Raw genomic sequence first — 14,468 nt, forward strand, 5'->3', positions numbered from 1 at the left:
GAAATTAGAAGAGCAATCACAAGCTTCAGTCAACATGATGGTGAGCTATTTCATGAGATGTGGGAGAGATTCAAAGATTTGTTGCGCCCTTGTCCACATCATGCAGTTCCCAAGTGGCAATTAGTGCAGAGCTTTTATGATGGATTCCATGAGAGGCACAGACATATGGTGGATGCATCTTGTGGAGGCATTTTTTTGCACAAGAATGATGACGAGGCATGGCAACTGTTTGAGATGCTAAGTAAGAATTCCATGCACCATGTCTCTTCATCAAGGAAGTAGGGCCACTCGGGAACCACAAAAAGGGAGTCCTTGTTCGAAGTAGGTCAATTTATGGAGGTGAACACCAAGGTTCCAAGTGTGGACTCTAAGATTGATGCTTTGCCCCGACGATTTGACCAATTGTTACTTCAAGGACAGAATCCCCAACATGAGGTGTATGCTATAGACTTAACATATTCAAGTGAAGGTTCATCACAAGGAGCAGTCTTTGCACAAGAGCAAGTTTAGGCAGCTCAAGTTTTTAACAAGGTCAGCTACGATCCTTACTCGAATACTTACAACCCCCGGTTGAGAGACCATCCCAACTTATCTTGGAGGCAGCCACAACAACAAGGTAACTCTTTTAGACCTCAAGTAAGTAATTTTACTAATCGTGCTCCCTTTACGATGCAGGCACCACAAGCTCCTCAACCAACACTGAATACGCAATCTTTTGAAGAGAAGGTACTGCGAGCTTTGCAAGGACTTGAGGCTTCAACTCAACTTCTCCATTCACACACTCAATCCATTGCAAAGTTGGAAACGCAGATGAGCCAGCTGGCATCATCGATCAATCAAAGGTAAGATGGGAAGTTGCCGAGTCAAGTGGTTGGTAACCCTAATAACCAACCCAGCGGCCAAGTGTAGCACGAGCAAGCAAAATCAATCATAACTTTGCGCAATGGAAAAGAGGTGCACAGGCCTAAAAAGCAGAGCATCAATGATATCGAAATAGTGAAGGAAAATTCAACCCAACCGAAGAAGAAAGAGAAGATGACTAGATAGGAAGATGAGCCAGATACTTATGTACCAAACGCACCATTTTCAGCAGCTTTGAAGTCACCGAACTTGGTGGGAGGAGACAAGAAAGGAGCAAAGATGGAGGAGACGATGAATCTCTTCAAGCAGGTGCAGATCAATTTACCTCTCCTTGATGTAATCAAACAAGTTTAGGCATACGCAAAGTTTTTAAAAGATTTGTGCACCCACAAGCGTAAGTTGAACATCAGCAACACACATATAGTTCGGTTGCCGACACAGGTCAGTGTTGTACTTTCTAGAACACTTCATCCTAAACTTAAACACCCAGATGTGCTAATCATTTCTTGTCTCATTGGAATTGTTGAGATTGAGAGGGCTTTACTTGATTTGAGAGCAAGTGTGAATATTTTGTCTAGCTCTATGTATGATACTTTTTTGGTTTGGGTGAGTTGAAAAAAACTGCTGTGATATTGCAACTTACTGATAGATTTATGAAAGAGCCTAGGAGTGTGTTGGAGGATATTTTGGTCGAGATTAATTATTTATATTTTCCAGTTGACTTTTTAGTGCTCGACATGGAGTTAATCCCAGGTAAACAACCTCCTATTATCTTAGGTTGACCACTCTTGAATACTGCTAATGCTTGTAGCAACTGCAGGTCAGGAGTTATGGACGTCTCTTTTGGAAACAAAAAGCTTCGCCTAAATATTTTTAATGCAGCCATGGGACCTCAAAAGGAAGAGGATTGTTTTCTGGTAGGCTTAGTTGATGCAGAGGTGGAGGATTGCATGTCCCAATGGTTGTCAGATGGGCCAAGAATTGCTGGAGAGGACGACATTGAGGAAGAGGTAAGTAATTTAAACCTTTGGATGCCTAAATGTGAACCACTTCCTATACTATCGTCTGCACCTCTTCCATGCTCTCTTGAGGTACCTCCTACTTTAGTACTGAAATATCTTCCATGCAATTTGAAATATGTGTTTTCGGATCCAGATAGCAATTTGCCCGTTATTATTACTTCTAATCTGACTAGTGAGCAGGAAAGTCAATTGATCGTGATGCTTCAGGAATATAATACAGCTATTGGGTGGTCGGTTGCAGATCTTAAGGGAATTAGCACATCTATTTGCATGCACCGCATTTCAAACTTAATCTATATCTACAGTTTAAATTTGTCTCATACAAGTAATTCTTGTCAGCAGACCATGCCCAGAATATAGTGATCGATCCTATTACAAATTTCAGTTATATGAGCGCAATCTAACACCAAGCAAATCAAAGCATAACGATGGCGATTCCAACATGAGCCTTCAAAAGCATAGGACTGAAAAGTCAAACACAGAGGTTTCTACATGGCAACAGAAGCCCCCGAAGAAACCCACCAAAATTATCTAAAAGAGAGACACAAATCTTTATCTAAGTCGACCCTCTTTCCTTTTGAGCTCGAGTGCGATTTCATGCATGGAAGCAACATGTTTGGCCCATCCGAGCATCTTCAACTTCATCCGCCGATCTTCATCGATCCCCGACCGGCGATAATCCCATGCATCGCCGACGGAGTTCGACTTGTCGTCTTCTTCCAGGAGATGCGGAGGTGGCTGTTCGGGTTCCGTACCGAAATCCCTCAATTTGATGCTGGATTTCGCATGGTCGACGCCTGCCATCGCCAGTGCTTCGATCGACATAGCCAACCGTTCTTTTCCTTCGGAGATGTGGAGCAAGAGACTGAATTACCAATGTAGAGTCCTGTGTCGTGTAGTGAGAGATATTTGACTGGGGAATGAGCTCTTTATATGCGAAATGGATCATCGACTTTTGGGTGTTTGAGTTCGTGAGGAAGTGAGGAAAGGTCACGGCCTCACGGGTGTTGCATTTTCAGGCGTTCACGTTCAATTAGCGTCACTATGAACGTCACCTTCCCTACGGTACATTTCCAAATTTGCAACAATGAAATGTCCCCCCCGCCCCCCAAAAAAAAAAAGAGGCTTCTTACCAAATTGATTCTTGTAAAACTATTTCAGCCGATTTGGTTTGCAACAATGAAATGAGGCTGTAATTTTGATAACTATTACGTTATTTGGTTTCGTGACTGACATACGTAAATGAGCGGGGAAAGTATAAGAATTCTCAAAATACTCCTAAAATTCGAATTAGATGGAATACAACAGTTAGTACTTGAGTAGACAATCATGATTACCTCGAGTTTAATAGCCCATTTGAATCATTAGATAAGTAATTTTTACTACAAACAAACATTTACTTATCATTAATTGTTTATTTATGATTGTTAATAAAATATAAGCACATGACCTGTGGTTATGTTAAAATAACTATATTTTCGCTATAGTAATCATCACTTAGTGGCCAATCCTGAGTGTAATATCGCATAAATACATTATCAAGATATTACAAATACATAGGTTTTTTCTATTATTTAATAACTAATTTATGATTTTCATTTAAGCTTAACTGACATTATGATTGAACTAAAAATTGTGCACCAATTTTGTGCATATTAAAATAACTAGTAATTGAGATACCGAGTATATTGTAAATTATATTGAATTTGGGAAAAATTAGTTAAAAATACCAAATAGTGACCAAATAATACTATGGTAATTATTGAATCATCGACAAATTTAACAAGGTAATTATGCATTATCAAGACAACATAGTTATTAGTACGGCAGATTTTTACCTATCATTCCATGTTTTATATAATTATCACATAGATGCGTTTAAGTCAGAATAATTGTATTAATGTTACTATTATATTGGTGACAATCGAACATTGGTAGAGTATGCGGGAAAAAGAGACAATGATATTTAAGGGATAGCTAATTTAAGAACTAGCAGAAACAATTCTAGTGAAAATCTTAGTATTTACGGTTCATTTTCACAAGCCAATATTTTCTATAGCAATATTCATCAGTGTTTGGGGAATCTATATGAACAATTAACATAACTAATAAAAGGCGCTTGTGCCCACGATAGAATCTTCCGTCCGCGACTTTAAGGGAACCCTTGCATTGGTCTGCATTCTAAAATTTAAGCTATTTGATTGAAAAAAAAAACAACGGAGTAGGTACTCGATTGAGCAAAAGATAAAAGATAAACACCGGCTGCGATTTTTCAATATATGGTACTAATCTGTGGCTATTACTAACCTCTCTTGTATTCATCTAAATATTCTTGGCTTTTAGTAAACAGGAGATGATGGCAGTGTCGTCCACTTTAATAGTATTTCCTTCATTATGTTTTCCTTTTCTAGGTAAGAATTCAATGCTAATGTACGAGTAGAACTTTTTCAGTTGAACTTGAGTCATATAATAAACGTGCAAGAGACTGTGCATGGAGAACAAAAGAGAGATTTCGATGTGGATGCGTACGTCATGAAGGACATATCATCCAATGAATCGACCGGATCTTGACATTCTCGTGATACAGTTGAAAAGCGCACAAGCCAAAAGGACAAAAAAAAAAAAAAGATTAAAAAGTGTCCCACTTCACCAAAAAGCAAAAAAACCCTAATGACTCGGGTTGGGGACGACAACGGGTCGGGTTAAATCGATTTCCAGTGCCGAACTCCGTAGGACTTGTTGGTGAATGGATTAGGTCTCTCCGGCCTATTATGGGCCGGTCGATGCGGTCTACGAGTCCACACATCATAGCGTATTTTTAGAATTACGTGGAAGAGAGAGGATTACATACATAGCATCTGCTTGATTCCCTATATTCCATCACTGCAAACAATTTCATTTTTGCAATACGTAGGTGACTATGTTTCCTCTTACATCTTACCTAATTCACGAGATTATTAAGATTTCTCACCAGTCTACGATTAACCTGCTATTAGTTAACCTCATCATAAAAATGGGTTCTAGTTTACTCATGTCTTCTTTACTTTCAATTCAGTAGATCCGCATACACGAACTATCAAATCAGAGCATCTCTTAGGTTGTGGAAATAATAATGTTTGTGGAAATTTAAAATGATCAAGAGCGAACCCCCTATGAGATTTTGGCAACGTAGCTCCAAGGTTAATGGTGATTCAAATGAGGTCGCGGGACATTGTTGGTTGAAAAATAAGAGAAACCTCCTATAAAGACCATTTGGGTAGAAGCAACCCAAGCTACAACTGTAACAACTCAAAAAGAAGAGCTATTAGTAAAATCCAGCGTGATCAATTTAGTCACTTTCTGAGAGTTATACAGTGATTGTAAATCTTTTGAGAAGCGTACAAATGTTGTACTAGTGCGAGTAACTTTTTAGTGTGATCCACCAATTTTGGGTAGAAGCAACTCGAAAAATTACTAGTGCAATACAACATTGTTGGTGGCTATTAGTATGAGAAGGAGGATTTAGGCTTGGTATAAGCCGAATCACTATATATATCTGCGTGCATCTATCTCTATCCATCTACGTGTTGTTTTAATTGTTTGATTGAAGCACCAGACTCGAAACTAGCAATTTATGCTTGCATATTTCAACCGGTTCCCGCATACATTGATTGACTCTAATTATTCCGTGAAATTTTTTATTAGATTTGAATAGATAACCTATTCATCCCTCTAGGTTATATCACTAACCATAACAGCAACCTTACTCTTTGCTCAAACAATTTGAGAGAATCAAGCGCTCTGGTGTAAATATCAGCATCCAAGTCATCTTCAGATAGTTCTTGAAGGTCTAAGTTTCTTCTCCATTTGCACTTATGAAGCCATGGCCTATATGAACACCACAAGACAGTTTTATCTCCTTGTGCCTGACCTCCATGGGGAGATAAAGATGACTAGCCATCAACTCCCAGATTTTCCTAAAACAAAGAAGGTGAAACAGATTTCACCAAGTTGTTCGGGCAAGCATGTGAGTCGGAGCTAAAAGAGCTTTGTTAACAGCTTGTCACGGGGATGTCTTAGGCAGGAAGGCCTGGCATGTTGGTCCAATCTCATTGCGGAACGAGGACATGGAAGATAAAGCTATTAGAGGAAAGGAAGTATCTATCGCCGAGCATGAATGCTCGACGTGGCTAGACTCCAAGGCACCCAATTATGTCATTCACAAGTCTTTCAGCAGCGAGGCTAGCTACATTTTTCAGCAGCTTGTGGAGATTGCATCCGGACTTGAAGCTTCTGAACAGACCTTCATAAGGGTTGTGAGGAAGGGGAAGAAGGAAGAGCGAAACGGAAACGATGATCGGCTACCGGAAGGTTTCAGGGAGAGAATCCTAGGGAAGGGCCTGATCATAAGAGGATGGGAACCCCAAGTCCTGATCGTCAAGCACATATCGGTCGGAGGGTTTGGACCCATTGCAGCTCGACGCAGGAAGGAATAAGTACCGGGCCGGCTATAATTACCTGGCCGGCATCTTCTGAGCAGTTCTATAACAAGTTGGTGACCGATGTGCACAAGATTGCGATTGGCATAGGGATCAAATAACGGGTTATAGTGGTTAGAGCTAGTTTGATGAGAGGAGATGCTGTTGAGAAGGCAGTTAGGAATTTCCACTCCTGAATTTTTTGCCGATAAGCCAAGTACAGCTTTTTGCACTGAAGTGGTTAATAAATTGTTAGTAAGTAATTAGAAAACGTATAACTATACTAGAAGTGCTATAATTTTTCACGAAATTGTAATTGAGTCCTAAAACTTTCAAAAAGTACAATTAAGTCCTAAAACTTGTCAAGTTAGTACAATCAAATCTTTCCATTAACTCCATCAAACTTGACAAACAAAAAATGCTAACAAGTTTTCAGAAAATAATTGGACAAATTTAATAAGTTTTAAAACTTAATTGCACTTAAAAGTTTTAGGATTCAATTGCACATTTGTGACAAGTTTTAGAACTTGATTGCACCTTTTAAGAATTTTAAGATTCAAGTCCTAGAACTTGTTAAGTTGGTGCAGTAAAGTCTTTTCATTAACTTCGTCCAACTTCACAAACGGAAAATGCTAACAAGTTTCACAACTTAAATTGCATTAATTTGACAAGTTTTAACAATTAATTGCATTTTTTTGAAAGTTTTACGATTTAATTGCACTTTTGTGATAAGTTTTAGGTTTTGATTGCATGTTTTGAATATTTTAAGACTCGATTACACTTAAGTGAAAAAGTTTTAGGATTTCTAGTGCACTTATCTCTTGAAAAAGGAGGCAATAAACAACATTAAGTTCCGTTGGGCCCATTTCGGACAACCCAAGCTCGCAGCTCATTAATCCAGTTCATGTAAGCTTATTGGTCTCAACCTCTGAATTAACATCGCTAATCTTCAACCAAAAAACAAAAATATTGCTAATTGCCACCATAACCTCCCTCTCGCAGCCACGACACAGGTCCTCTATTCTAGCTTGTTTTCGAACTAGAGAGCTCGAAGCAGTCATTCAAGCTCCGCTGCTCCATGAAAGCATGGGAAGTGGTGTTTTTAGTGACGGATGGAGGCAATCGGCCACATTAAAATTACCTTTTGGGGAGTTGCATAGTATCATAAATAGCTACTCCAATGATTACTCATCCGCCAAGAGATCATTTTCTTCTCGAGACCTTTTACCTTTTTTCATCATGTGGGAGTTTTTGGAGGCTCATTTCGTACTAGAAAAGCCCATGTATGAACAAGGTGTTGGAATATTTTTATTGATTGGTCATGTCATATAGGTCCAAGGTAAAGATATCCGAGTAATGGTTATTTTAGAATGTACCGTTTTGCTGTGACCTTCTCTTGAATTCTCAAAACTTCTGTCACTCCATCCTCAATAACCGAATACTTTTGTCTGTAAATTTGTTGGTTCCTTGGAACCATATAAACAAATACCCAGAACCAATGGAACCTCCTGCAGTGTACAAAAGCAAAAAAATGGTGTTCGATCGAACTTGGATGTCAACCTCTATATCACTTGATTATGACAGCGAGAATGAAAGCTAAGTCTTCTCTCTTCTCGGTTTCCATGTTTGGTTCCCGGTCTTTTGCCCGGATTTTCAGAGGCTTCTTCCTGTCTCTCGATCGCCTTCAGTCCGCCAGCAATCGCCACCGGTGGCTCGCCCGCTTCCACAATCGCTTCGTAGGCCTCCTTTGTTCGCATTGCTTTGTACTTGTTCTTTCCTCATTCGCCCGCTCGGATCCTCATCGTTTCTGTGCTCAATTTGTTTGCAATTGCCACTTAATCATGATCAGTGCTCTCGATGCACCTATTGAGCATGCTCATTCTCAATCTCGTTTGATGTGTAGATTTCCTGCTTCAGCATTTAGTTCACCTCATGATGTCGTCTGCATTTGTGATTCTCTGAACTTGCTTTGGTCGATACTCTGGATTTGCCTCGATTACCCCAATTCCAGTTCAGATTCAAGTTTAAGAGAGAGAGAGAGAGAGAGAGAGTTCCATGCCTACGACTTGTTCGATGAGAAGCGTTTGTACTTCACATGTTCATGGTGGAGTTGATTTCTGTTTGCCCTAATGCTTGTATGCTTTGGATTTGGCCGAGAAGCGTTTGTACTTCACATGTTCATGGTGACATTTGATGAGATCCCCATGTTTGTATGTAAAAAGCTCCGTTTGTTCTATGGAAAATGAATGACTTGAAAATATTAATTTATAAAATAAATAAATAGAAAATATTTTCATCGTCCATGAAATTATTCAGTCGAAAATAGCTATTGTCAATTTAATTATTTTTCAATTGACTAATCATTTCGAGATATTATTTTTAGGAAATTTTTTTTCAAATCATTCAATTTTTTATGAAACAAACGAAACATCACCGAGATCTACGAACATAATTGTTTGATTCACTAGTTGATAAATATTTCTGCATCTTCGAAAGAGAAACATCCAGTTCTGAATGTTTTCTCGATTTTTTCAATGCATCGATGATCTCTCTAAGACCATCTCATACCATCCCTTTATTTTCAGGAGTGCAGCTGTAATGTGAAATTTATGGAGAGTACCAAAAAAGTCTTCAATCTATTGCATTAGTGGCAATTCGATACGAAACCTTTCAATTATGCGACGTTAGTTCCTAAACTTTTGCATTTGTGCCAATTGAGCCCATTTAGCTAATTTTGGCCAAAAATCGCTGACGTGGAAGCCAACTATCCTATGTAATGTGGACAATTTTTAATATTTTTTTAAAAAAATGAATCTTTTCTTTCTTTTTTTCCATTTCATTTTGGCGGGCGAGGGCCACCTCATCCAGCATCACCGAGGCATCCACGACCGGCAAGGCCGCGATGGCCTTGCCTAATGCCATCACAGCCTCGTCTCCAAGGGCGACGCTGGATGAGGCGGTCCTTGCTTAGTGGCCGGCTAGTAAAAAAAGAAATAAAAAAATATTTATAAATTTGATTTTTTTAAAAAAATTAAAAATGTCTACATCATCATTGATCACAACACGTGGGATGGATGGCACCTACATTTTCCTTTGAAGATTGGCCAAATGGAATCAATTAACACAAATACAAAAGGTTTATGACTGAATTACACCAATTCAATCGGTTCAAGAATTTTTTTGTACTTTTCCTGAAATTCATGCATTGGTGCCCGTGAGGCATTATGATTACGGACGAAGAGTAGATGCTATTTGGACGAGAGAAGTCGTGTAATAGCTTACCTTGCAAGTGGAGATGTAAAAATGAGTTGACAATTCATTTCTAACCCAAATTCAACGAGATGGATTACATATGGATTAATTAAGTTTTAATAAATGAATTGCTAACGGTTTGGAATTATAAACCTAAGTGCATGTGCCCATTTAGCTTATCAAGGTTATTATCTGAGTCAATTGGATGTCTTTAAACCCATTTACAACTCTTTAACAGTTTCTATAATTTATTTCTCTTTTCTTTTTTTCTTTCTCTTACTTTTTTTCCTATAATGCCGGTCACGGGTGAGGGCTAGCCGACCCTCGCTGACACTAGGCAAGGGTTGCGAAGTCCTTACCCGAACTAGGTGAGAGTCGCGAAGCCTTTGCCCAAACCTTGCGAGGGCCACGACAATCACCAACAAGCGGCGAGGGCGACGTGTGCCCATTTAGCTTATCAAGGTTATTACTTAAGTCAATGAGATGTCTTTAAACCCATTTACAACTCTTTAACATTTTTTATTTTTTTTCTTCTTTCTCTTATTTTTTTTTCTTCTTTTTTTCTTCTTTCTCTTATTTTTTTTATCCCCGCAAAGACGGCGAGGGCGCCTGCCGACCCTCGCCGCTAGCAACCAACTAGGGCTGCCCTTGCTTGTCCTCGGTGAGATCATCGGTGATCCTTGGTGGTCTTACAAAAAAAAAATTAGTTTTTTGAAAGAAATAAAAGGAAAATTTTCAAATTTTTTTAAATTGTAAAAAAGTTAAAAAAAAAAGAGATTTTTTATAAATCATTAAATTGTCCAAAATGATTTAACAAAATAATTTTATCAAAAATGTATAGGAAGTAAGTTTTCTTAGATTGGATTAAATATGAATGTTTTAGTAATATGGGTTGGGTCGGGTATGGGTCGAAAAATTTGCACAATTCATAAATGGATTATAAATGGGTTAATGGGTTAATTTGGCTCGGATCATTTATGACACGATCCAAACTTGACCAAACCCAACCGTTTGATAGTATTAGTGTTATATCTATTAGAAGATACTTTGCCAAAACTTTTAAAGTAATTATTTAAGTGCCATAGCAATCACTTAATTGATTCCGGTTGCCGATGTGTCTTACTAAATAGTTTTGGCACTAAATTGATCTAAAAAAAAATTTGGCACTTAATTGATCATTTTTAAATTTTTCGCACAAAATATTTCAAAATCAATTGATGTACCGAACAATGTCACCGAATCCATCAATTTTTCACGGGAGAACTTGGAGTTAAATTGGTTCCCAAATGTTCCCTTGCATTAATCCTCACAACTGATCAAAAGAACGATAGTTGATTTCCACAAGCCTCCTAGCTCTGTTGCTCTTTGAGAGCAAGGTCAGAGAAGACACAAATGCAAAGGATAAGGAAGGTGAGAAAATTTTACTTACTTATCTTTTTTTTTTAGGAAAATAAATGGATTTTCGTGATTTTAAACGAAATTATTTGGATATAATGTTTGCTTCATGATTTTGCTTTGTTGGATTATTTGCTTTGTGATTTTTGCTTTCGGCACACGTCGTACTTTTGCCAATTGCAGTTTTATAAATTTTAGAGCAAAAATTTTACAAATAATCAATTTTAAAAAAAAAACTTCTAAAAAATGCCCATTTAATCTTCTCTGACGAGCCACGTCAAATTTTTGGGCAAATTGAAGCCCTCGGAGTCATTTATGCGATGGCTTTTCCGAAAGCCGCAGCACATAAATAATTGGGGCAATGATGCCGGGCTTTTCCCGCCGCAGTCCGAAGGAGACTCGAGAATGTTTGAAGCTTCAACTGACTCGAGAATAGTTGGTCCAAATTCACTTTTCCTTGCACAGAAAGTAATGAACCTTCTCCGACCTGTCGCAATTGGTCATGCATGACGTATCTGCAGAACTCGACAAGCAAAATCAATAGCCTCTTTTCTAGACGTAGCTTTTTGTTTGTTCTCTTTTGCACTCCCAAAGTCCTTGACAAACACGGAAACTGGTCAACAAATCAGGAATTCTTTATGCCCAAGCCCTCCTTATATATTTGTCCTAGGTTTGAAGTGTAAAAACAAACCTCGGCTTTCAAAACTCAGCGGCATCACCACCACCCAACCTTTCTTGTGCTTCACCAGCAGGTCCAGCACCATTCCTGTATCCGTTCCTGTAGCAGAAACTCTCCTGAGAGGCCAAATGGGTAGCGAAAGCCACCAGCTTCACATTTTCTTCTTCCCTTTCATGGCTCCGGGCCACATGATCCCAATGATCGACATGGCCAAGCTCTTCGCCATCAGAGGCTGCAAGTCCACCCTCGTCGCCACCCCCCATGACGAGCCCACCTTCTTGAAATCCATCGCGAGGCCCAAGGATTTAGGATTCGACATCGATGTCGTCACGGTGACGCTGCCCTTGAAAGAGGTCGGCTTGCCAGAAGACTGTGACGATCTGAACAAGATCACTGCTCCGGAAATGCGCAAGCAATTCATGAGAGCCGTCATGATGCTGGACCAACAGCTCGAGCTGCTGATAGAGAAACTTGCCCCCGATTGTCTAATCTCAGACATTTTCCTTCCCTGGACAATCGAGATCGCGGCCAAGTGCGGCATCCCTAGGCTCGTTTTCCACGGGACAAGTGCCTTCTCCCTTGCAGGCATGGAATGTGTGAGGCTCTATGAGCCTCACAAGAAGTTGTCGTGCGATTCAGAGCCCTTCGTCATCCCCAACTTCCCCGGAGAAATCACAATGTCCAGGATGCAGTTGCCAGACTTTTTCAGGGAAGAGACTGAGTTCACCAAGTTCTACAATAAGGTGAAGGAATCGGAGAAGAGGAGCTTTGGAGTCGTCATAAACAGCTTCTACGAGCTCGAGCCGACTTACGCTGACCATTACAGGACATTCCTAGGGAGACGAACCTGGTCCGTCGGCCCGCTCTCATTGTGCAATGAGGAGCTTGACGACAAAGCACACAGGGGCAACCAAGCATCCATTGACCAGCACGAGTGCCTCAAGTGGCTCGACTCAAAGCAACCCAACTCAGTGATCTACATTTGCTTTGGAAGCATGGCGAATTTCAATGCTGCTCAGCTTCATGAGATCGCAGTCGGACTAGAAGCATCAGGGCAACAATTTATTTGGGTGGTGAAGAAGGACCCGAATGTGGAAGAAGGCAAAGAAGAGTGGTTGCCTGATGGTTACGAATCAAGAATCCGAAACAAGGGCCTCATCATCAGGGGCTGGGCTCCTCAGGTGCTGATTCTTGATCACGATGCGATCGGGGGTTTCGTGACACATTGTGGCTGGAACTCGACCCTGGAGGCGGTCACAGCCGGTGTGCCAATGGTGACTTGGCCGGTCGCAGCAGAGCAATTCTTCAACGAGAAGTTTGTGACCCAGGTGCTCAAGATTGGGGTCGACGTCGGGGTGAAGCAATGGGTGAGGTTGATCGGGGACAGCGTGAAGAGCGAGAGAGTGGAGGAGGCAGTGAAGAGAGTCTTGGTGGGCGAGGAAGCAGAGGAAATGAGGAGCAGGTCGAAAGCACTTGCAGAGATGGGAAGAGGGGCTGTGGAAGAAGGTGGGTCTTCTTGGTCTGATTTGGGAGCTCTGCTTCAGGAGCTCAGACTGCAGAGATTGGCTCACGACAAGAAGATCTGATTCATAACCTGAAGCAACCAATCTTGAATTCTTGGTCCTGGAGAATAGAACTGAAGAAACGGAAATCTTCCATTCTCAGTTTGTGTTTGTGGTTTGTCCGTAGAGAAAAATGCTGGATTTGCTGTTTCTTTCTCATGGAATTTATTCTAGGAGTTGTGAATAGTCAATGTGTAGGATGTGAGTTCATTTCTTTTGAGGCAATAGGAAAAGTATACATGATCATGAACTCTAATGTACCTCACGGATCGTCAAATGTCAATAATATATTTGGCTGTTGCACAACTGACGTTGTGATATGTATGCAACAAGGCACTTGGCAACAATTTTAGAGAAAAGATGGAGAGATAGTAATTCGTTAGGTCCTCACGGTAATTTTCCTTATATGTACTTGGGTTTGAAGGTATTTCTGCCCAAAACAAATCGACAATTTGGATTTCAAGTCGACAATTTTGTACGCCAACCTTCGACACAATGGGAAGTTTAACATGTCATATTCATAGAATGAGGTACTTTCAATATGAAGGGGTCGGAGAATTTCATTGCCATTCAGAGCAAAAAATGTTGAATGAGCACGAGATCGACACCTATGAGAGCGAAAACCTCACGGAACTCGTCTCATCTCCTTCGGAGTAAGACTTGTACACCAACAAAACTTGAGGGAAGCGAAACCCAAAAACCATACATGCCAAAATCCCAAACATAGACTAGATCTAGAGTGGATCAAAAGAGAAAAGCTCTCCAAAAGGGGAGGAAAGTAAGAAAAAGAAAATAGATAACCAAATCAGCCAAAGGAAAAAAAAAAAAAAAAGAGAAGGGATGGAGAGATTAACTCAAACCCTCCCCTCAGTGGAGATTGAAGAAGATGGATGGGTGAATAGGAGAGGAAGAGGAGAAAACCCTAAGGAGGAGATAGAAAAAGGGCCATCGAAAATGCTTTTCCTTTTGAGAATGAAAGAAGCCAACTGCATGTTTTCTTTCTGCCATTAATGATTCAAGGCCACACAATCCCATGATGGACATGGCCAAGACCTTTGCGACTTGACGAGCCAAAGTCACGACCAATTTCTGTTATCGGCACTAAACTTTGACGACTCATGTAGTCATTTGTTACATAAAAAAAATTTAGGAATTCATCTCATTCCCTAACAAAAAAAAATATTCTTAGTTTGCTTCTGCATATTAGGAGCACTTTTTGTTAAGCCCACATAAATTAGAT

The 14,468-nt window shown here is 40.0% G+C and overlaps 1 protein-coding gene and 1 non-coding gene across 2 annotated transcripts; one reads left to right on the plus strand and one right to left on the minus strand.

Annotated features, from left to right (window-relative positions):
• Positions 1-107, minus strand: LOC115739452. Its single transcript, XR_004015238.1, has one exon. It is a non-coding gene; the product is annotated as a small nucleolar RNA R71 (small nucleolar RNA).
• An 11,619-nt stretch (positions 108-11,726) lies between these two features.
• LOC125312887 (scopoletin glucosyltransferase-like) lies at positions 11,727-13,311 on the plus strand. The gene has a single exon (XM_048272768.1). It carries the CDS (start codon positions 11,795-11,797, stop codon positions 13,250-13,252), a length of 1,458 nt encoding a protein of 485 aa, XP_048128725.1. The 5' UTR covers positions 11,727-11,794; the 3' UTR covers positions 13,253-13,311.
• The last annotated feature ends 1,157 nt before the right edge of the window (positions 13,312-14,468 follow it).

Source organism: Rhodamnia argentea, chromosome 11 (genome assembly GCF_020921035.1).
Source record: "Rhodamnia argentea isolate NSW1041297 chromosome 11, ASM2092103v1, whole genome shotgun sequence".
Classification (NCBI taxonomy): domain Eukaryota; kingdom Viridiplantae; phylum Streptophyta; class Magnoliopsida; order Myrtales; family Myrtaceae; genus Rhodamnia; species Rhodamnia argentea.

What these genes read in the sequence shown, in the direction of transcription:
- LOC125312887 (XM_048272768.1), top strand. Translation starts at nt 11,795, where the DNA reads ATGGGTAGCGAAAGCCACCAGCTTCACATTTTCTTCTTCCCTTTCATG.